Here is a 24,796-nt window from a genome sequence, read left to right as displayed (position 1 = left end):
CTGCCTGGCCAGCCGGCCATGGCGCTCAGCCAGGGTGCACCACGTTCCACCTGGGCAGGCATTTTGGGAGATAAATCAAATAACTCCAATTGTGTCTTAGGGGGGGGGGGGGGGGAGAACACTGGAGGAAATCAAAACTCTCTAAAAGAAAACTGCTGTAAGGGTTAAAAGTTTTCCAGACCTCTCTCCCTGTAACAGAGAGAAATCAAATTAACTCTAATCAAGACCCTAACAATGCCTATCTCAAGTTCATGGATACTCCTAGTCTGTCACAATTTGTCATGTAAACCCTTATCTTTGTCACAGTTTGCCTTGTAGACTTCTCCACTCAAGTTCTGATGTGGCTTTGTACTGTAAAACTTACTTCTAGCACTCCTGGTGTGAACAGAAACATCTCAGAGTACTTCTGCTGAGACTTTGATATGTTAAAGAAAACAAACAACTGAACTGTCTGAGCATTCCGTATAAAGGATCCCTGAACCTGTATCTCAGGGCTGGCTGCTACTGCTCTCTGGTAGCTGTCAGACTGCATGCATGCATAATAAAGTTTTTCCTTCTAGGTTTCTCTCCTGCCTCACTGCTTTGACGTCCAGCCTCGGACCCTTCTGGGGGCTCTGTACCCCAGGGGAGCGAGATTTCCCCCACACAGGCACAGAGAAGCTGCCCGATCAGCTGGAGCACAGTGCAACCTCCTCCAGCTGAAAGCCACAGCCAGCTGGCCGGGTGTTTCAGCCCTCCCAACCTCACAGCTCCCACCATTCCGCCCAGCTACTCACCTGTGTTGCTGCTCGGTGAGTACCTGCTCCTTAAATGAGGAATGCCAATGTAAAAGTACTGTGTAGGTGCGCAGTTCAGAGGGGGCTCAAGATCGACTCTTAGAGCCCCTGAGATCGACCAGTAGATCACGACCTGCCGGTTGGTGACCACAGCTGTACAGCATGACATGGCTGGGCTATGATCTAGTTTGATGCATTTAGATGCCACTTTAGAAAACAATGACCTGATTCTGCATCACAATCTGCTAACATGACTAACAGAGCCATTTGAACTTTTCTAGACACCCAAGTATCCATGCTAGCACTGCCTCATCATACAAAGGTTATTACCTGAAACAATAGAAGGCATAAGAGATGGAAAGAATCTCTTTAGATTAGAGAAACTTGGCTCCTATTCTAGGACATTTAATATAAAAATACATGAGCATCTGAGCAAGTGGTGGTGTGCTCTGCAGTTTCAGAGGCACTATTTCCTCTTACAATTCCACTTAATCCCCATTTAATGTCCAACAACAATGACATTTTCTCCTCTAGGTAGGTCAGGCCTTAAAAGCCCAGAGGACAAAAGATGCAGGAATAGAATCTGTGTAATGGTTGCTGAAGGCAAAGAAAGCAAGCAACCCAAAATGCCTCAGCCCCATTTTGCTAGACACTAGACAGACATTTTAGATGTTGATCTGGAACTGAGCTTCAATTACAGTACATAGAAATTTTCAGAAGTAATGTCAGATATAGCTAATAAATATTTATATGCATTTATACTCAGTGATGCACAGCAGAAGTCATTTCCTTCATTAAGCAGATTCAGTGGTTTCAGTCCTTTGCCTCCTTCTTGTAAAAATAGAATATTTACCAGGCTTTCAGCCTTCTAGGATCCAAAAGGCAACTAAGCTTGCCACCGGTAGCATTTCGATCTATTAGTTCAGATTGCCTGTAGTCAAACAATCATAGAATACTAGAACTGGAAGTGACCTCAAGAGATTGTCAAGTTCAGTCCCCTGTCCTCACTGCAGGACTCAGCACCATCTTCTAAATCATCCCTGACAGGTATTTGTTTAACCTGCTCTTAACTATCTTAAATGGTGGAAATTCCACAACCTCCCTAGGTAATTTATTCCAGTGCTTAACCACCCTGACAGGAAGCTTTTCCTAATGTCCAACCTAACCTCCCATGCTGCAGTTTAAGCTCACTGCTTCTCATCATCAGAGGCCAAGGAGAACCATTTTTCCCTCTCCTCCTTGTAACACCCTTTTAGGTACTTGAAAGCTCTTATGTTCCCTCTCAGTCTTCTCTTTTCCATATTCAACAAATCTAGTTCTTTCAGTCTTCCCTCATAGATCATATTTTCTATACCTTGAATCAATCTTGTTGATCTTCTCTGGACCTTCTCCAATTTCTCCACATCTTTTCTGAAACGCGGTGCCCAGAAATGGATATAATACTCCAGTTGAGGCCTAATCAGTGCAGAGCAGAATTACTACTTCTCTTGTCTTGCTAACACTCCTCTTAATGCATCCCAAAGTGATGTTTGCTTCCCCCCCCCAACAGTGTCACATTGTTGACTCATCCTTAGCTTGTGGTTCACTATGACCCTTAGATCCCATTTTGCAGTACTCCCTCCGAGACAGCGACTTCCGATTTTGTTCCTCCCTAAATGGAGAACTTTGCATGTGTTTTTATTGAACTTAATCCTATTTACCTCAGATAATTTCTCTAGTTTGTCCAGATCATTTTGAATTATGACCTTATTGTCCAAAGCACTTGCAATCCCTCCCAGCTTGGTATCATCCACAAACTTTATAAGCTTACTCTCGATGCCATTATCTAAATAGCTGATGAAGATTATCGAAAACTGGTTCCAAAACTGATATCTGGAGAACCCCACTTGTTATGCCCTTCCAGCATGACCGTGATATATTGATAACTACTCTGAGAATAATTATTCAATCATTTATGCACCCACCTTATAGTAGCCCCATCTAGGTTGTATCTCCTTAGTTTATCTATAAGACGGTCATCGATGACTGTATCAAGTGCTTTACTAAAGTCTAGGTATACTATGTCTAATGTGTCCCTTATTCACAAAACTTATTATCCTATCAAAGAAAGCTATCAGGTTGGTGTGACATGATCTGTTCTTTAAAATCCATGTTGTCATCACCTTATTATCTTCCAGATATTTACAGATGGATTCCTTAATATTTGCTCCATTATCTTTCCAGTTAAGTTGACTGGCCTGTAGTGTCCTTCGATTAGGACACAGAGGATCTAAATATCACAATCTCTGGAAATTGAGAGAGATTATAGAAAAAGTGCTTCTTAGGGCTAAGCCTTCCCCGACAGGGAGGAAAGGGCTGGCCATTTACTAACTACCCTGCCATAACAGACATTCCTTCCTCTACACAGCTACAAAAGAGTGTCGTATACCTAACACAATTTACTGAATGTTAGCTTTTTAAATAGATACATTTGGGTGCTCCAGGCAGTCTGTAAAAATATGAGTTAATTATACCTTGAATCTAAGCTGTAACTAGAGCTAGCCAGTTTCAGTAAGATATGACAATTTTAAACACTTGTAACGTGGTACCTGGAGGCAATAACACTACAGTACTTGCAATCATCAACAGCTGTAGGAGCCAAATATTTTTTCATCTCAATTTTAAAGGTCATCTGTGTCTCACTTATTTAATTTCAATTTTCTAGGAAGCCTTAGGTATTCAGCTCTGTTACTGGGACTTTCCATCTGGATACCCATACAAGAATTTCAGTGTCAGGTTTTATTTATATATACAAAACACCAACATAGAACTGATCAGCAAAACTCTTGATTTTGTGGTTTATTTCCAGTAGTGGATAATAACAAAGAACATAGACAAGAAATTATTGTAATCATCTCTCTTTAGGAGGATTGACCTTCTTGCGTCTTCTGTGGTACCTAGAAGAAGAAAGAATTGCAGTGATAACAGTTTGGTAAAGCTTCTTAGATTTTCCTATCAGGATTTGATTTTAGCCAGTAAAAGATTACATATTAATAGCCCTATAAAAAGATACATAAGAGCTACTCAATACACTTGTCTCCTATTGACAACGTTATCTACATAAACAGTGCATCTTCTACTGCTGCAAGAACAAATACACTATACAACAAATTTGAAAATTCACATCTGAAAGAGAAAGTAATTTGACCAAAATGGGAGTTCTGAGGTCAACAACTGAAGTCTTGTCTATACTATGGATTTATTACCAAGCTTATCACTGCTGCTGATGTTGGTGTAGCTCCACTGTTGTTTGGAATGTTAGAAGTTCTAGTGTGGACTGCCACTGGTAAGCACGATGTCATCTAACCCTGCTCAGAGCAGATCTTATCTTCAACAGAGATATTAGGCAGCAACTAATGCTCTTGGTCAAAGGTGCTTTACATTACTTTAGAATCTCACCAAGGCAAGTGTCATAAGACAGTACCTCCAATGAAAATTCTTTAACGAATTTACCCCTACAGAAAAGGTTCTCAGATGATGGGTCAGGACCACAAAGTGGGTTGCAATCCCATTTTAATTAGGTCACAAGGATTAGACTTGCTGGGGCCCAGTGTCAAAGTCCATGCCCAAACCACACCACCTGGAGTCAAAGCTGAAATGCAACAGCTTCAACCCTGGATGGTGGGTCTCAGATTACAAGGTACACACTTGTGACTGAAACCCTTTGGGCTTTGACTCTGCCTCTTCCCTGAGACGGTGAGGTTCAGGCTGTGGCCCCACTGACCTGGAGCAGTGGGGCTCAGGTGGGTGGATACAGGTGGCCCCCCAGCCCCTTTCTGGGGTTGTGTAGTAAATTGTTGTGAGAAAAGTGTTGTGGTGCAATGAAATTTGTGAACTTTGAGTGTTATGTAACCTGAGTAGCCTGATCTCATGCAAACCTTATGTCATACCTCATGAGTCACAGTAGGGGTGAATTTGGCCCACGTTATTTATTCCTCCTTTCCTTCAATCCCAAAAGCACAAGTATTTTAGAAAAGACACTTACTGTCCCACAGGGTACCAGCGATGTTTTGTTGTATAAAACATTTTGCTGAGTTCCTCATATGTAGGTCCTGTGCTATTCTTTAGCTCTTTGACTTTTAATCTTGATTTCAGCACTTGATCATGTGTTTCTTCTTTGTTATCTACGGGATCTGGTCGAGGTATGGGCTGCAAAAACATCAGTAGAGAACATATTCGTTTAAAAGAGAAACTCAGAATTAGCCTGCATTTTTTCTTTTTTGAAAGGCTATGAGTCAAGTCATTGCTGCAGTTGACACTGCCATGTACTTTTCATTCATTTATGTGCTACCAAAATGTTCTGTATTATCTGTACAGGATGGCCCCGACTTGCAACGTGATCGGCTCCAGGGATAAGGTCGCAAGTTGGGGGTTATTTAGGCTTTACTTTCCCCTCCTTACCTAATTATCTTCTCCCACTTCTCTCCCTCAGTGATAGTGGGGCAACCATCTGGGGTCACAGGGTTGCAACAGCTCACAGTTGCCATTTCCAAATTGTTCCCAGGGGTGAATCTCCCAAGTTCCAGGCCACTACCACTAACCCACACGCTTAGCATCGCTGACTACTCTGCACGTATATTGAACGCCTTCATCTATTTTGTTTCCTTTGGCCCAGATTCTCCTGCAATGGATCTACTCACTAAGGGGAAAAATTACTCATGGTGTGTTTACAAGACTGTGATGCTTAAACTGTCAGCTCCTTGGAGAAGATACTGTCCCCACATATTTGTTTGACAGCTGACATGAGTCCCAAGATCTCAACCAAAGTCTTGGACCGCAGCATTGGACTTACCTAGACTACGTCCCTCTTTCAAAAGAGGGATGTAAATGAGCCAGATCGAAAATGCGAATGAAGTGCGATTTAAATATCCTGCGCTTTATTTGCATATTCATATCAGAGCGCTGTTTCGAAAAAAGATATTTTGAAAGTGAAACCGCAGTCTAGAGGTGGTGCTTTCGGGAAAAAAAATCCCTCTCTCAAAAGATCCCATATTCCTGAAAAATCCATGCTTCACTTGCACTTTCAATTGGGCTCATTTACATCCCCCTTTTGAAAGGGGGATGTAGTCTAGACGACTCCATTCTGAGCAAGGCTCTTGCTGTGCTACTTCTGTATGCTATTGCTGAAGTATACATTCCTTTTCTACTTTTGTTTAAGGATGTTAAACTGTGGTTATCTGGCTAATCGTATAGTCCATACAATTTGTATTGATTACACTAGTCGATAAGGGGCTGCACTGCAGAGCTGCAACGGCTTTCTGAGCTGGCACGAGCCAGGACTCAACAGTCCTGGCTTGCGCCAGCTCTGGGAGCCACCCACGCTGCACCTCTGCATTTTAAATATAGTGAGAGCCACCGGGCTCCTTCTACATTTAAAATGCAGAGGTACAGCGTCCCAGACCAGTGCGAACCAGGACTGGTCAGTTCTGGCTTGTGCCAAGTCAAGCAGCCCCTGTTCGCAGTGGCCATGGCTGTCCACGGACAGAGGCTGTGCTGCCAGAGCAGCCCCTGTGCACGGTGAGCCCAGATACTGTGAATGGGCTGCTTGGTGGCAGCAGCCTGTCCACAGTGGGGACCCAGCTACCCGCTCGGACACCCGCGGACAGGGGCTACTTCGCAGCAGCTTTCTGTATCCCCCCCTTGCAGTGGGGTGGGGAGGCTGGGGGCACTGCAGAGACGGTGCTGGGGGGGGGGGGAGAAACCGTCTCCTGACCCCCACCCCTTACTGCATCTCATACAGAGGCAGCAAAGGCGAGGGGAAGCAAGTAGTTGAGAACTCCACTCCACTACCTGATAAACTTATACTTATCGGGTAATCAAGAAGTCAGCTACTCGCTAACATCCCTACTTTTGCTTAAAAGTTGAATTCAAGAACATTAATGCCTATTAGTATGTTTTAAGTATTTTTAAACCCTCAACCAATTTAACCACTCCCCTGGACTGTTTATAATAAATCACTTCAGTCTTTTAAAAGTGCATAAAAATTAGAAAATGAAACTAAACAAAAAGTCTCTCACGTCTGCTTTATATTATTTATCAAGTTAAATACGTGCAAGGAATACAGAAAAGGCACAAATGATGGAAAAACTCAATTTAATCAAAATTTAATGTTTTAGAGGCAAGGTAGCCCATGGACTGCCAGATTCATTTTGATTTAAATCAGTCCTCTCTGTGCCTGTCCTACTCTGGTTGTGAATCCCTCTCCCAGAATTGTATCCCTGTGATGGGGGCTGAGTAAGGATGGTTTAATCAATCCTTGCTACTCCAGCCCAAATAAGGAGAAAGGATTGGGGCTGGTTGAATAACCCTGTGCTCACCTGGCAATGAGAAACAGCTGCTAGCTTAATTAGCCAGGGCTTCTAAAGGCTGGGAGGAAGGGAGAAGAGAAAGGCAAGGCAGAGAGGATTAGGGCTTGTGTGCCTGCTGCTGGCAGAGTTTGGCTGTGAAAAACCTGTACATGGATTTTAAGGTGGGGGTGGGAAATAGCTGTAATTAAAGAGCACTTGTGTTTGCAGAAACCTGAGCTATCCCTGACAGGCAGAGACCCCCCCATAATCCTCCATGCCTATCCGCATTTCCTGCAAGTGAATCTCCTCTGTGGAATCTATAGCACAGAAACATGAAGTAACTGGTCCAAGACCACACAGAAGTCAGTGGAAGTATGAAAGAGCATCCAGATCTGTTCTATACAGCACCCATCTCCATGGTATATTTTCCCTGCTCCCACCAACAGTTTGAAATACCTCAATCAGAAACCTTTCTGAAGCTGTGTGCCAAGATTTAACCCTCCTGCCCTGGGCCAAGCCACGCCACTCTCCCAGAAAGGGTGGAGAGAGCCTCTCCCCCACATGCCCCATGGACCACCTGGGTCAATGCAAAACTTTCCGTGGACTACCAGTTGCTAATGGAAGCTCACTGTTAATTAATAATTTAAATTAAACCATTCTCCCCAGCTGCAGCACTAATAAAATGACTTGGGAGTAATTATGTAAACAGATTAAGCATTTTAATTTTCTCATGTTAGTTTATCAAACTTCATTTTAAATAAAGTAAAATACCATGTCCAATGCAAAAGGTATCAATGTTTTCTTTATTTATGGCAGGGGTGGGGAACCTTTTTTGGGTTGGGGTCACAGACCTACAGAAAAACATCAGTTGGGGACCACAAAAGTGAGAAGCAAAAATCTCCAAAACTCCAGTCCCCATGTGGTGAGGGGAAGACTAAGGTTCAGGGCTTCTCATAGGCCGGATTTACTTTTCTGGGGTTCCAGAATTAATGGATTTTGCAAACCCCCTTAGGTTCTGGGGTGGGAAAAAATGAGGGGTTCAATGTGTGGGACAGGGCTGGGAGGGCAAGATATAGAAGGGAGTTTCACAGCAGAAGAGGATGAGGGGTGGGGTATATGAGAGAGTTTGGGGGCAGGAGGGGGTTGGGGAAACAGAAAAGGTGAGGGTGAGAATGCAGCCAGGTAGCTAGTTGGGGAAGGAGGCAAAGAAGTGGGGAGTAAAGGAAAGAGTAGCTTCTGCAAAGTAAGACTGTATCCCCCCCCCCCCCTCACATCTTCCCTCTGCTTCAGTCTCACTCCCCTCAGCCCCATGGTTCTCCCAAGCCTGATCCCCTGCATCACCCTATGCCCCTTAGCACAACCCCTGTCCCCTCCCATCCTGCCCCCGATCCTCCTTTACCCCTCTCCTGCCCCCCCCAGCGCACTCACTGGCAGGGCAGCAGCACTAGGGCAAGGAGAGGCAAGACAGGGCAGAGTCTCTTCCTTTCCTGGATCAACCCTTTGACTGCAGGCTGCAGCTCTGGGGCTGCCCAGGGCTGGCTGTTGCCTGGCTGGGTGCAGAGGGTGGCTGGGGAAGGGGCTCTCCGAACCCCACACAGCCTACGAGGAGCAGCCTCATGCAGACCCAGCTCTGCTCCCTCCTGAAGCAAGCAGTCTGTAGCCAGAAAGTGTGTGGGGGGTTAACCCCTTAGCTCCCAGGAGCTGCACACCCAGGCTAGGTAGAGGCAGCCCCAGGGATGTGCACGCGCCTCTCCCACCCCCTGCTCTCAGCAGGAAGCCAGAGCTAATGCTCCAGCCAGCGTCTGCGCTGCTGAGGCTGGAGCTGCAGCACGAACTCCTGGCTGCGTGTGGTGGGGAGGTGGGACTGAGCCCCCACCCCGCGTGCACGGGAAATCGGCTCATGAGTCACTTGTGGTATGTGTGCCGGGAGTTGCCGTGCTTGGCAAGATGGTAGCTAAACTCATTAATGCTTGAATCTCCTAAATCCAGGACTCTCTAGACCGGCAACATCATAGAGCCCTGCCAACTGGGACAGCAGCAGGGCAGCCACAGAGCCCCATCCCCAGAAGACTCTGACTGGGCACAGCTCAGCGAGGCAATTGCGGAGCCAAGTCCCTTGAGGCCCAAGTCAGGTGTGGCAGCAGCGGGGTAGCCACAATGCTGTGACATAGTGAAGCAGCAGCGAGGGAGCCGCAGCACCCCAACCCTCGGGAGTCCCAGACACGCACGGTAGCCATGGAGCCCCATCCCCAGAAACCCCAGCCAGGTGCGGCAGGGAAACCACAGAGCCCTGTCTCCAGGAAGCCTCGGCTGCATGGGCCACAGCAGCTGAGGAGCTCCATCCCTGGAGAGCCCCAACAGGCTGGCAACAGCAGGCTGGAGCCAAGCCCAAACCCTGTTGCAGCAGGGCTGAAGCAGAGCCAGCCGGAGGAAGGGGCAGTGTCTTGGGACGCAGGTGGAAGGGAACTTTCCCTGTTCTGGCAAATTCCCTCATTCAGGACGGATCAGGTGCTGGACCAGGGAGGTCCAACCTGTATACATTTATATCACAATGTTCTGGCTATGTTATCCAGTGTACTGAGATATTCTGTGAGAGCTAAAAGAAGGATATCCCAAAAGAATGTTCTTGGGCAAATTAAAGACTGTCTATGTGTTCAAGTGAACAGGAAACAGTTGTACAAATCCATATATACCTGTGTGTGCTCATATGGAATTTCAACTGAAGGATGGTGGCAGACAATTGTCCTCTTATCTGACGTCAGAGCAAGTTCCACTTTACTATAAAGGATAAAAAAAATGTATACAGATCAGCGTATCCCATTATTATTATAAACAACACTTTTGTGCAGGCGAAAGCACTTTGGAAGAGACAAGAGTCAGTCTGGCTGATAAGAAACTGGTGGAAATTCTAGGGCAGGCATGTCCAAAGTCCGGCCCGCGGGCCAATTGCGGCCCGTGTTCCGGTTTAATACGGCCCCTCAGGTAATTTGGCAATATCTATCTTTTATGGCCCCCAACGAATCCATATGTATCGAGATGAATACATTGTAAAATCTCAGTTAATGTCAGTTGGTCTAAATCAGTTATAAATATATTTGGACACAACATGTATACTTGGTGTTATGTTCCTGTTCATATTTTTTGAACTTAAAAGTTGACAGACAACCTTTATTACCAATAATATGTAATGTACTTTACAATGTTCCTGACATATTTCAGCTTCCTGGATTTTTTTTTTCATCTGGCCTTCAGATATGAAAGGCAGAGTGATTTAACACCTGTTTAGATTTGTCATCCATGTGACGAAATGAAAAGTATGCCGTTTGCAATAAACTTTGCATAAAATAGTTAATTTGCATTTAATTTTAATGGTTCAAAGAATGTCAGGCAAAATGGTTGGCCCTTACGCATGTTCACTTCATCAAATCTGGCCCTCGTTGAAAAAAGTTTGGACACCCCTGTTCTAGGGTACTGAACACAAATTTAAGTGCGCAAGTTGTCTTTTGACTTTTTGATAGCAATCTTGAAAATGTTACTAAGTGATTTAGCAGCCTGAGAGCCACTGACTTTCAATGGGACTAAGATTCTGGAGTCACAGACATCTTTGAAAATTGTACCGTGCCACATTTAAGATCATAAGATTTCAGATACAGTAGACTTCCGATAATCCAGCACCTTTTGGAGCTAAGTGGTGCCAAATTATCAGATTTGCCGGAAAATCGGGAGGTCCGGTACAGCTGCATGGCTTAACAGCTGGCCAGGACACAATCTCCCTCCCTCTCCTTTCCTCTTCCTGTCTCCTCTGTGCTGTAACGTGATCCTCCTTCCCCTCCCCTCCGCAGCTCCACCATGCTGTAACCTGATCCTCCTCCCTCTCCCCTCCCCTTTGCTGAAGCAAAATGCTCTTCTCCATACTGTAACACGATCCCACTCCCCCCTCCACCGCCCCCCAACCTTATGCTCCCTCTGGTTACAGCCAGCACGTGTGCTGAGCAGCAGGCTTTTTAATCAGCTGGTTATGAGTGCTTGGCATTTTGATGCCAGAGTATCGGGAGTGCCGAACAGTTGGATGCCGGACTATCGGAGTTTTACTGTAGTTTCTTCCTAACGCTTTTTATCAAAAAAATTTGGAAATAAGGCATAATGTCTACAAAATACCTATAAGCCAGAAATAAAGCATAAAAGCCAGTGGCATTATCTCCTCTCAGTAATCTATGGGCCAATGCCCTACAGAAAAGTTTAGCACCTCTAATCCACTGGGCAAGAAAGTGAGCTGGGATTTCTAACAAGTACTAGGGCCTACCTATCACCTTTTACTTGGTAAGCATGATAAATGTGAAGCTCCACAAAATGTACTGGCAGGGATGAGGTTTGTCCTATCTTCCCTCCAGAGCCTGTTAGTTTCTATGAGGTGAGAGGTCTCCACTATTCTATCTTCCCTTCTCCGCTTTTTTTAAGATTTTTACCCAGTAAAGAACTAGAGGAACTGATTATATTGCTATTCAACTTTCCCAAGCAGCCACTATAAATTTCACCAGGTTTCTTGACAAAGCTATAAATATCAGCAGAAGTGCTACAGTCCTTTGTTTACAGATTCAGAGACCAACACTGCGTCGGTTTTAATTTAATTCACATTTGGAATCAATTTAGAATACAGGCAGTCCCCAACTTGCTCTGCCCCAGGTGTCCCCAAGTCAGCTTCTGCTGAAACTGACCAGCGCTGACTACAGGAAGCCCCAGGCAGAGTTGCTCTGCCCCGGGCTTCCTGGAATCAGCTGCTGATCAGTTTCAGCAGCAGCTGACTTGGGGACGCCTGGGGTTCTTAAGTTGATTCTGTATGTAAGTCAGAACTGGCGGTCAGTTTCAGCAGCGGCTGAATCTGGACGCCAGTTCCGACTTACATACAGATTCAACTTAAGAACAAACCTACAGTCCCTATCTTGTACGTAACCCGGGGACTGCCTGTACATCCATAGGCTAACTTGTGCACTCAATTGGAGGGAGCACTATATTAAGCTTAATTTCAAAAGCCTTACATCTAGAAACAAGGCTGTTCAGAAAAGGGCTAAATCAATGCAAAAAACTTTCAAAATAAATGCTTGACAAAGAAAACAGCAAGACTAACAGCAGATAGGGCAACTACTCCAATATGAATCTCTGAAGCTATTGGTCAAATGAAGTCCATAGTGAATCAAAATATATTTGGCTGTGTACCAGTTATAGTCTTCAGGAAGTACTGAATACGTAGATTTATGGCGAGTATAATGTGCAGTTCCACCTGCAAAGACAACAGAAAGCACCAATAAGAACAAATGAAAGAGCAGCAGAATTAACAGAATACAGGTGTAAAGTTATCTGGAAAACTTGATCACAACCAGAAATGCACATTCAGTTTAAGTTTAACTATACCATTTAGAAAGTGTCTGGAATATCATGCTAATGTTTCAATAATCCTATTATAAGGAGAAGTTACCTTGTGTAGTAACGATCATTCTTCGAGAAGTGTCCCCGTGGGTGCTCCACTCTAGGGGTATGTCTACACTACAGCGCTAATTCGAACTAACTTAGTTCGAATTAGTTAATTCGAACTAAGCTAATTCGAACTAATGCATCCAGACTAAAAAACTAGTTCAAATGAGCGTTTTGCTAATTCGAACTAGCATGTCCACATTAAGTGGACCCTGAACCGGGGTTAAGGATGGCCAGAAGCAGTGCCGGCAGGGCATCAGATGAGGACTTGGAGCGTGGAGCTGCTGCCTCAGGCTAGCCGAGGGCTGTGCTTAAAGGGACCCGACCCCCACCCCGGACAGACAGTTCTCAGGGGTGCCCCACTTGCAAAGCAGTCCTGGCTTGGAGTGCCCTGAGTGCCCACACTGGGCACTTCACAGCACTCGGCCATCAGACCGGCTGCACTTGCCGCAGGCTGCCATCTGGGGAGAGGGGGCAATTGGGGGGCTGCAGGAGAGCTTCCACCCCCAGAAGCCCGCAGAGCCAGCCCAGTCCTCCCCATCGGGGGCTCGTACCCCATTCCTCCCTCACCTCCTTCCACTTACCCTTCCCTAGCCCCCCTTCCTGATGTACAAAATAAAGAAAACGTGTGGTCAAAAATAGAATCTCTCTTTATTGAACAAAACTCGGGGAGACTGGGAAAAGGAGGTGGGATAGGGGAAGAGAGAGGGTGGGAGAGGGGAGGGCAACTAAAATGATCAGAGGTTTGGAATAGGTCCCATATGAAGAGAGGCTAAAGAGACTGGGACTTTTCAGTTTAGAAAAGAGGAGACTGAGGAGGGATAGGATAGAGGTCTATAAAAGCATGAGTGGGGTGGAGAGGGTGCATACAGAAAAGTTCTTCATTAGTTCCCATAATAGAACAACTAGAGGACACCAAAGGAAAGGAATGGGTAGCAGGCTTCAAACTAGTAACAGAAAGTTGTTCTTCACAAAGCAAAGAGTCAACCTGTGGAACTCCTTGCTGCAGGAGGCTGTGAAGGCTAGAACTAGAACAGAGTTTAAAGAGAAGTGAGATAAAATGATGGAGGTTGGGTCCATGGAGTGGTATTAGCCAGGGGGTAGGAGTGGTGTCCCTGCCCAAAGTTTGTGGAAGGCTGGAGAGGGATGGCATGAGACAAATGGCTTGGTCACTGTCTTCGGTCCATCCCCTCTAGGGTCCCTAGGGTTGGCCGCTGTCGGCAGACAGGCTACTGGGCTAGATGGACCTTTGGTCTGACCCAGTACGGCCATTGTAAGCTCAGGGTCGGGGGTCTCAGTGGACCCCCTTGATTTTCATGCACACCTGCTCCTGGGTGGCCAGGCTGGCAGCTCTCCTGCCCTAGACAGCCACTTTCCTGTGCCTAGTGCGGAGGTTGTGGACGAGGTCCACGATGTCCGCACTAGACCAGGCGGGTGCCCGCCTCTTGCGGTCCCGGGCAAGCTCCCGGGAGCCACCAGCCTGGTCCCGGGAAGAGGGGGAGGGCTGGGGGGCATCGGGTGGCTGGCTCGAGCCGTGCCAAGTGCAGGGTCTGCTAGCTGGGTGCTGGCAGGCTTGCACCTGGCACGGGCACCGTAGCCAGCCCATGCCCCTTTAAGCGGTCCGGGGCCAGGAGGGGGGCAATAGAGTTTCCCTGGTGTTGGCCAGAGTGGCCACCAGGGAAAGCTGGGGAGGGCTAGCCTCCCACTAGTTCGAATTAAGGGGCTACACACCCCTTAATTCGAACTAGTAAGTTCGAACTAGGCTTAGTCCTCGTACAATGAGGTTTACCTAGTTCGAACTAAGCGCTCCGCTTAGCAGAGCGCTAGTGTAGCGCCTATCAAAGTTAATTTGAACTAACATCCGTTAGTTCGAATTAACTTTTTAGTGTAGACATACCCTAGGTGAGTTTGTTAGTTAAACCAGTTACTCTTCTTAATTCTAGTTCGTAGGGATCATGGAGGGATAGGGGTTACACTCCTTAGCCACTGCTCGTAGAGCTGCCTTGTCCTTTACTCTTCAGTTACTCAGCCGACGCCACCATTCAGGACCATCCCGGGGGGGAGGGGAATTCCCTGGGATGCCACCCCCCTACTGCACTCAGGGGATTAGCGAGGGGCCGGGGATTGGCATCAGGGGTCCCCATGACAGTGGGAAGCAGAGCGACCTGTCTGCATGATGGTGGAGTGGAAAAGGCTGGGGGTGGGTCGCTCCACTTCCTGCAGCTACCGCTACTACTGTTAAGTGTGGAAGTAGGCCTAACCTCAGCAGCTGGTGCAAGACACCTTCTCCCCTCCCCGCAGCAACCCCAGGCTACTCTGGGCCCCACAGGACTCCCCCAAACTAGCCTATGGATGGTATGGCTCTGCCTCCATCCTCTTCCCACATGATTCCAGAACATAACACAAAGGCCTGGCTGGTAATCAGTTCCCACAAAGAGAGGGCCTGCCTTTCTTCTTTCAGGCATTTTTTGCAGACGTTGTGCTGATAAATTGTAGGGTCTGCTATAAACAGTCTCTGCCCTGCCCCCTACTTCCAGTCCTTGTGTTTTCTATTTCCACTTCCCCTACTCCTGAGTCTTGCTTCCTCGATCATTTCCCCCCGCCACACACACACACACACACACACACACACACACACACACACACACACACACACACACACACACACACAACCTCCCAAACTTCTGCCACTCGCCCCCAAGCCGTTGCTCTCCCCTCCAACCCAGGGACCCTCTAATTCCATCTGCTTCCCCCAACCCAACTCTTCCCCATTCCATATTACTTCTTTTCTCCAACCTCCAAAACCCTTACTTTTCTTACACTGCAGGCCACAGAGCATCTCCCCATGCAAGTTAAGATACTATCTCTGATATGCAGCAGCAGGGCGCACCATTGAGATTCCTCTGCCTATAGTACTAGGCTATCCTAGGCTTGATTTTCATGAAAATTGGCATTCGTATTCTGCCCACTGATGCTTAAAATTAAGGATGTTAACGGGTAACCAGTTAAACAGTTACCCAATAAGCATCACCCTTAATATGTAATGCTTACCAGGCAACGGTTTAACTGGTACCCGGGAACAGCCCAGCTGTGGGCAGAGGGTTGCTTCAACCTGTTGGGCCCCCTGCGTGGAGGATGGGGCTCCAGTTGCAGCCCCCATACAGGGATCACTCTAGCCCATCCCTTTTAATCAGTTAACGTAGTGTTAGCACTGTGTTTAACCATTTAACCAATTAAACATGATTTTACATCCCTACTTAGAACATTCCCTGAAATGTTGGAATTGATCAGATAGAATATTAAAAAATTATCACATTACATGCAGGTCCAGAAATGCCAGAAAGTTATGTGGAACTTTGCTTTGTATTTTGTATTTATAATTTGTTATCTATGAAAATTCCAAAAATGCTTTCATTTTTCATAGAATTGCTGCATCTTCGCCTCCCACCCCAAACCACATGGAGTTTTAATTCAGAAGTAATTAATGAGCTCATGCACCATTGTTTTTGGGTTCTGGCCAGATTACAGGGTAGGAACTCAAACATTTTATAGCTATCTTATGATAAAGGCACACAAGCGGAAGAGTATATTAAAAACATTTGCCTTTCAGTGTGTGTCCACTTTCAAGATGATTTTAAAGTATGTGTGGTGGTAATCTGAACTGAGATTTATGGTTTTTTTTTAAATTAGCATTTTCCAGGGATTTATTAGGACAACATGCATATCTATGTAAGAGATTAGGTACAAGAACCCAGAACTAGTTTCTGATATCCAAAAGTGATCACAAAAATAACTAGGACAGGTACAGTTCTTCTAATGTTCCATTACTTTACTGTTTGCAAGTATGAATTTGGTTAAATATTAATATTCCACTGCTTGTGGCAGATACAACACAATGTCTTACTTCCCACATATTTCACAAAGACAACAGGCATAGAAACCTAAAACTAGGCCTCATCCAGAAAGTTTTACTGGCGAAACTCTACTTTTATTGGCACTGTGTGGTGTTCATTCACACTTACCACTCCAGTGTGGCGAGAGATTACCACCACTATACTTCAAGATCTGAATTATATTCACTTAAACAATGAGTTTTAGAAAAGAACACCCAGAATCAGCACAATTGATAAAATGTTTTTCTGCCAACTTTTGCTGCCATATTTTAGAAGTGACACTGCTTATGTTTGGTTTTAATATCAAGATGGAGATACTAAAAGTAAGATTTTTTTTGGCTGGTACCTACAACTCCAGACTTCCAGCTCTTTTTCTTAAACGCATTGCTACCTTCAACTAACACACCCCATAAGCCAATCTGAATTATTGCAAAAACAGACAACACTGCACATTATTGTTCCTTGTTCATTTGTTTCAAAGAATTACATTTTTTTTAAACCAAAAAAATTCTTAACATAGGATTTTTATAAAACAGCAATATTGCTTACTCTGTACTGGGGTTTGCCTACTGAATGCTGCTAAATGCATCCACATAGTACTGGACAACACAGTTCTTCTCAGTGTGACTGCCATGCTCACAACAGACAGAAAACTGGTGCTGGAGAAAAATGTTCTGGAGTAAATGGTATCCTTTTTATTGCAGAACACACTTCTGGCGGAGGAGGTTTCACCACTATTCAGGAGACAGAAAAGTTGAAAATTAGTTTATTAATAAAAGATTCAAGGTCTATGAAAAATACAATTTAGCATGTTACATATTGTTCAACAAGTGCTCACAATATTTGTAGTGAATTAAGAAATAGCATTTACTAAATAGTACTCCTGAAGGAATTCTGTGCCAAACAAATAGAAATTCCATGAATAATATTTTAAAATTCTGCATTTTGTCAACACAATATAACCACACTATTTTCAATTACTTGCTTACAAGTATTTTCAAATAAATTACCAAAATAATTGAAAATGGTGATCATATTGTGTTAATTTGTCAAATAAAATACACAAGATTCTGCAGAATTTTAATATTTTGGTACAATTTTTATTTTGGTGCAGAATTCTCTCAAAAGTACCAGGGTTCTATGAGGCACCATCTGAATGTGGACAGCGCGCGCGCGCAAGCATGCACACACACACACACACACACCCACACACACACACCCCTCCATTGGTGGGTTTGGGATGGATCAGGATGCACAGGGAATGGGATTATGCAAGGGAGTCCAGGTAAAGGTGGTTAAGACTCATCTTGGAGACAACAGAAGGTTGGATGCGGGCGGGGGGAGGGGGGGTGTCAGTAGGCGTTTTGGGTGCTAAGGAAGTGGGGCTTGGAGGTGACACAGTGCAGCTTATTGGGGCTCTGTGAGGTGGGGGCAGTTGTGAGGGGTTCCCAATGCAGAGTGTGAGGCTCAAGGGTGGGGAAATGTGAGAGAGGGTTTGGGTGGTTGTAGGGAGATCCGGGTGCCAGAGGCTTCTGATCCAAAGGGTGAGGCTTAGCAGTAGGGATATTAGATATTGTGTAATTGAATAGTCATGTAACTGCATAAAATATTATCGATTACATGACTATTCAATAGTCTCCAGGGGCGGGTTCAGCAGCCAGTGTTCTCTGGCTCAGCTCCCGGGGAGCCCCCTTCCATCACGCACTGCTGCTTATCAGAGGCAGCCGAGTGGGGTGGCAGGCAGGAGCAGGTCCGAGTGGGGAATACAGCTTAAAAACCAGCTCCCCTTGTGGACCGCCTGCCTGCTACCCTGCAGGATGCTGATGGAGGCAGCAGTATGGGGCTGGGGGAGGTAGCAGCACAGAGCTGGTGCTGTGGGAAACCAGCTCCTGCCTGTCCCCCCCTTGTTGCTTCTGTAGGATGAAGCCTGGGGGGGAAGGGAGCAGGCAGGTCTGTGGGAGCTGGCTTGAAAGATGGCTCATGGTGCCTATTCGCTCCCACCTGCCCCCCCCCCCCACACTCTGCATTGCTGCCTCTCTATCAGAGGCAGCAGCGTGGGGAATGAGGGGGGCATGTGGATCTGGTGTCTGTGGAGCACCTGCTTAAAGCCAGCACCTTACAGACACTGGCTCCCACTCCTCTTCTCCCCCCCCCCCCCCCCAATAGCTGCCTTTGATACAGAGGCAGCAAGAGTGTGTGTGTGTGTGTGTGTGTGTGTGTGTGTGTGTCACACACACTGGTCAATAGGATTAACCAAGAAGCCTAGGCTTATCGGTTAATCGTTTACTCAACTATACGCTAACATCTCTACTTAGCAGCAGGGCTTTGGAGTGGAGCCCAGAGCTGGAGCGCAGAGCAGTGGAGCTACAGGTTTTTGCCCAGAGCTGGAGCAGAGCCGGAGCACAAAAAACCTTGACTGCTCCAGTTTCCCCCCCCCCCCCCATTTTCATTTTCAATCCAAAATGAATGATATTTTAGCAAGAAAGTCCTAAAGGTGCCAAAAAGTTTCAGATTGTATAACAATTGATATTAATATCTACTTTACCACTTTATGTAATATGTCACAGTTATTCTCACTTTGGCCAAAATCAAGATTTAATGTACAGATACACAATTACAAAATTTTTTGGAGATGTTTTATTAAAGAATCAGATAATTATCAGACATCTGGCAACACTGCAGACTCCTCCCACCCTTGTGCCAAGGTTAGTTAGATAAGTATGTGTAGATACTTCTTTTGTAAGGGTTGATCAATGAGACACGCTGAGTGCTGTGATTATGGAAAAGTGTGATGCAAGATGTAACATTTAAGATATCACAAACAGGTATATAGAAAAAAATAATGTTTTTGTTTACTGATATATTAAGGTATCGCAAGAGATATTAACCACTTAAACTCATTTCTCACACAGGCTCCCGTTACCGGTACATTTGTTCATTTGTACATGCTCCCGTAACACTCTGGAGGACTTATTTTATGTGTCATCTGTTCAACGGCATTTTGGTAGCATTGTTCGTAATTTAAAATTTACTGAAAGTCGCGTGCAGTAGGCATATAAATATACAGTACACATTTTTGCATAAAGTAGGAGTGATTTTTGTGATATATCCAGAGTGACTGGAAAATGTCCAACAACTTTGGGGGTGAATCCTGAGGTCATTTTAAGAAAAAACGTTTCTGTGAACACATGTCCTAAAATTCTTCCTTAGGGAGCTACAGTCCCTTCAAGGAGGTGATGAAAAGTTAATTTCTGATTAATATCTCAAAAACACTTTAATATAAAGAAATGAAATAATGTCTGTGTCTTTAATAATAATTTTGTGTAAAAAGAAAATGCAATCGTGTGTTCAGAAAATCCAAAATAAATTCGAAGTACCTTAAGTGGTTAAGATTTCACAAGCCGGTACATTATAAAAAAATGTAATGCTTTTATTCATTGCTTTTCGAAGATCAAACCAAAAACCATTTGGATGCGGTAGCAGCACAAAAATGTTTTGCCATGGCTTCAACAATGTATCAGATCTGCCCCCCATGACTGATAGCCGATTTACGGAAAACGATCTCAACGACGCCTTAATTGTTGAATTTGAAAAGCCCAAATTTGGGCTTTTGGGGAAAGCAAAGAAGAAATCGGCAACGTGCAAGATGAAAATGGAAGTGAATGGTGAGTTCAAACCATGTAGCTTCAAGACAAGTGAAGCGAAAAGTTTCAACCTTTGGTGGCATGTAAAACGTAACCATCCTGAAAACTATGTGGCTCTGGTTACAAAAAAGGACCAGCAAGATGAGACAAAACAGAAAGCTGACGCGGCTAAATGACGTTCATCTGGCTCTTTGAAAATTCCTGGAGAAAAGACTTTTTGCGGCGCTTCATCTGAAAAGAAACCCAAAATTGAGCAAACAAAACTTGCCTCATATTTGAAGTCCTCAAAGGTTACAGTCACCGTGGATGCCAATACTTTCCATGAAGGGCTGATGGAAATGGTCTGCTTGAGTTCAACACCGCTCACTACCTGCAGGCTAAAGAAGAAAGGATTCCAAAAAATTGCAGGTGAAATGGGTCGGCAGCTTGGCGTTTCGACGGGACACGATGTGGCTCATCATTTAATTGTCAGCACAGCTGAGTCTGGTTGTGAAGAGCTCAAGAAAGCTTTGGAGCAAAAATTGTGCTACCTGAAAATGGATGCGGCAACCTGTGGAAACAGAAATTCCTTGCAATCAATGTTCAGTACTACGAAGACGGAAAAGATAAAGCTGTGGTAAAAACCTTGGACATAATTGACACTGAAGGGCATCACAATTCTTCCTACGTGAAAAGTCAAGTAAAAGCTATTTTAGAAAAATTTGGGATCAGTGAAATTCAAGTGCTGAGCATCTGCGTTGACAATGCGGCAAACGTGATGTGTGCCATCAAAAATTTCAGCGAGGACAATGAAACCATTTCTACCTCTGAGAACAGGGATGTGGACAGAACTGAAGCTATTTTGCCTGATGAAGGAACTAAAAGAATGAATGAAATCAAACTCAACATGCATGCTGCTGTGCAATGGGTTAATGACCCTAGTCTCATACTTCCAACATGGCTTCATGAGGAGGACTCAAAAGTCCATCTGATGAGGTATGGTAGTCACACTCTTTAGTTGGCAATCTGGGATGGACTGAACAAAGAACATGCAAAGAAATTTCTGGCAAAAATTCAACAAGTCGTTGTCAAACTACGAACCCCAAGTGTTCGAAGTGTTCTGCTTGATCTACACGGGGAAACTCAATCATTGGATACTGTGACTCGCTGGGGTTCAACATTTTCGATGACTGATTGAAAACGAGAAGCCAATCTTACTGTGAACAAGTGGCTGCTGTTGGAACAAGAGAACTCAAGGTAACAAGAGCTGAATGGGACGAAGTGAAGAACCTGTGAAATCTCTTGGCAAAGCCAAACCAAACAACCCTGAACCTTCAAGCTGTCGATGTAACCCCAGGAGTTTTAACGAAGGAATGGCAAAAACTGTCAAAATTCTTGCAAAGAAATGGTGGACAAATTGCAGAAGGAATTCTATCCTCCATGCAGAAACGCGAAGAGAAGCTTTTTGACAATATTCATTTCCTTGCTGGAGTTTATGTTGACCCACGGTATCGGATTCTTCTTACCTCAAGGGAAATACCAAAGGCAAAGGAAGGGCTCCTTAATATTGCTCGACGACTCGAAAAACAAAATCTGTTACTACATTTGAACTCAGTGAAAGAGATTGAAGAAAATGAAACAACAAAAGGAGTCATCAACAATCGAATTTGTGAAAGTTCACATCCTTCAGAAACAGCAGGCAGTTCTCAAACTTCTGTCTCCACTCTGAACTTGTTCGAGCGTCCATCCCTGAGACCTCTTCAACCATCACATGGAAATGGAGATAATTCAAGCACCAATTCTTCACAAAATGATGACTTCAAAAAGGAACTGGATAAACACAAAAGACGCTGGCAAGATTCTGCGATTCATAATTGTACGAAGCATTATTTGAGAGAAACTTTCGGGAAGATTGTGAGGCGATGGAGTCTATTGGTAGGCTAAAAGTTAAGTCTGTTTTTTAGGCCATTCACAGCTACTCAAACCGCATTCAGGTTGCCTGTAGAATTGCTTCGAGCATGCCAAAAATTCAAGCTCGTGTAGAACGACTGTTTTCGGCTTTAAAGTTCATTTTAAATGATCTGAGGCAGGCTATGAAAGACTACTTGATTGCTGCAATAATTTTTTAAAAAATGAATTATTCTAGTTTGTATCTTTGTTGATGATATTTAAATTGTTTTAAAACTGAATAAAAGTGTTTTTCCAAAATTATAGTATGCACTTTTTCATTTAGTTAAAAATTAATTGGAGTGGGAGCGCGGAGCGCAGTTGGAGCAGAGATAGAGCAGTCACTACTGGTGCTGAAGCAGAGCAATTCCAAAATTTGATTGCTCCAAATCCCTGGTTAAAACCACGCAATCCACTATGATTAAGCAAGTGATTAATACCCCAAAATTGGAAAAACTAAACTAAGTCTTAAATAAAAAGAATCAAGGAAAATAAAGCATCCCAATCACAACCATCTATTCATCACCACCCAGTTACTTAAATATATAATAAGAAAAGAAATAGTCTATTAAAAACTCATGCTTGATTATATAACACTCATGACCTTCATTACTGTGAAAATATGTAGTTTTGGACTACTACTTTTTTTGTATTAAATATAACATTCACTTTTTCTAGAAGAGACAGTTAATGCTTTTTTCTTCAGTACGTCCACCAATGTTGCCTCTAACTTTTTCTATGAATTTGCAGAATAAAATTTGCTATGTGCACCAAGACGTGCATCACCAGTAGAAACACATGCTGTTGGCTGGAGGTGCTCTACTAATCAGCTAGGTGGCCACCCAAGCACTCAGCTTACAGGGAACACTGATATCTACAAGAATAAAGCTCTGAAACTAAATAGACATAAATGGTGGGAAACTTTTGACAGATATGTTCATGAAATTTTGATTTTTCTTCAATTTGTCAGCAACGTTTTGCCAATCAGCTCTAATGGAGACAAGTCAGGCTTGGAACTCACCTACTGAAAGCACTGCCTACTTATTGCTACTTCATAAATTTAGCGTTAGGGCATTTATGTATTCATGGCCAATTTGTTTAAAAAACAAATAAAAAACTAATTTATATGAAGAACGTAAAATCTAAACAGTTAACAGATTAAAGAGGGGCAGCCTCCAGCCCCCACCGGTTAACTAGTCACATATAATTCACGTTAGCTCTCTTGCAATTTCCACCAGGATTTACAAGGGACAGCTAGTTTTTACAAGTCATGATGTGGCTAGGCAAGATAGGTACTATAGTCCCACCTGGAGCTGACCTCAACTAACTGTCCGTGCAGAGGGATATAAAAGAGTGCTAGAAGAAAAGCATGTGAGCCCTAGATCAGTGGTCCGCAAACTTTCGGGGCTGCCGGGCGCGGGTCCGTGCACGTGTCGCACATCCAGGAGCGGGTCCGCGCATGCGCTGCGCAGCGCACGCGCCCAGGGCTGCCCATGCGCGGGGCCAGCCCAGATCATTCAGTGGGAGCACAAATGCCCTGGCGGGTACCATGCCGCCCACAGGCACTGTGTTGGGGACCACTGTCCTAGATTATTAAGTAAGTCTCTGTTCCCTGGGTAAACTGGCTAGAACCAGCAGGAACTTTCCAGAAGCAGTCTGGACGATCAGGTCAACTAGAAGACATGGAACTAATTAGGAGCTTTCCAGAGACAAGGGAGTCAGGCTAATCAGACCACCTGTGGTCAATGAAGAACCAGCTGAGATTGGTTTACAAGGGCTTTTCTTCCATTAGTTGAGTAGTATGTGATCCAAAGTGCTGAGAGTGAAAGGACTTTGGGTGAGAGCTGGGAACTGCAATGCAGGAAGTGTATGTTGGAGGAGCAGGTAGCAGAGGAAAGGTACTGGGAGAAGTTGCCAGACGGGCAGTAGAACAAACCCCATCTTTTGTCACTGCCTTAGGGTTCCTCGATCGGAACCTGCAGCAGTGGGCAGGCCTGGGTTCCCCCCAACTCTCCCCACACCTCTACAGGAGTCTATCCCTGGTTAGGGAAACCAGGACTACAGAGGGGTTTCACCCCCATATTATGGACTAGCCTGTGATGAGAAAGAGGCTGTGTGGTGGGGCATAGTGAGCCTCTGAGGCCGAACACTGTCCACCAGAAGCACAGGACCCACAGGCACAGCTAGAGCTTTGCCACACTAAATCAAGCAGCCTAGCTTCTGCTAGGATTTTAAACCAAGATCACCAACTTGCAATAGTTACCTCACAAGGTAAAAAATAAAACTCCACTGCAAGCCCACACACTTTTTTTTGGGGGGGGGGGGGGCTGATTTCACAGAGAAGTAGTGAAGACATGGCCTTAAGACATGTCTACATTACAAAATTATGCTGACCTTACTTATGTTGGCCACTGCAGTTATTAAATACTTTCTGCATGCACATACTTGGCTCCTTGTGTCAGAGGTGGTACACATCCTCACTGGGAGTACTTGTATTGTCAGCATGGGATAATGCCAGAAAGCCAGTAATAGCTCATGTAAGCAACACGTCTACACTGATACGGAATTGAATATGACCTTATGCCACTCAAGGAAGTGGTATTACTAAATTAGTGTGGAGAGGCACTTATCAGCAAGAACCAAAGTTAAATGAAGACACTTTCACAGCTAGGTTGATAGAAGGCAGCCTACGTTGACCTAACCACATAGTGTAGACCAGGCTAGGTATGGCCAGGTCTGAACTTTTGAGAAATGTCCCACAA

General features: G+C 44.7%; 1 protein-coding gene across 5 annotated transcripts in view; it reads right to left on the bottom strand.

The window, feature by feature from the left end:
• Positions 1–3,589: 3,589 nt before the first annotated feature.
• Positions 3,590–24,796, bottom strand: part of MRPL42 (mitochondrial ribosomal protein L42) — a 116,459-nt gene continuing 95,252 nt past the window's right edge. For 4 of the 5 annotated variants that reach the window (XM_075933222.1, XM_075933205.1, XM_075933215.1 and 1 more), the window contains 5 exons: positions 17,014–17,198; positions 12,317–12,380; positions 9,796–9,880; positions 4,801–4,964; positions 3,590–3,712 (listed from right to left, as the gene is read on the bottom strand). In XM_075933222.1, coding sequence (XP_075789337.1) covers positions 3,667–3,712; positions 4,801–4,964; positions 9,796–9,880; positions 12,317–12,380; positions 17,014–17,198 — 544 coding nt within the window. In that variant the 3' untranslated portion in view covers positions 3,590–3,666. Of the gene's footprint in view, positions 3,713–4,800; positions 4,965–9,795; positions 9,881–12,316; positions 12,381–17,013; positions 17,199–20,376; positions 20,486–24,796 lie in introns of those variants that run through there. The other variant, XM_075933226.1, reaches the window with a different exon arrangement.

The sequence above is a fragment of the Pelodiscus sinensis genome, chromosome 1, assembly GCF_049634645.1.
Source record: "Pelodiscus sinensis isolate JC-2024 chromosome 1, ASM4963464v1, whole genome shotgun sequence".
Classification (NCBI taxonomy): domain Eukaryota; kingdom Metazoa; phylum Chordata; order Testudines; family Trionychidae; genus Pelodiscus; species Pelodiscus sinensis.
This window is presented reverse-complemented; position numbering and strand designations above follow the sequence as displayed.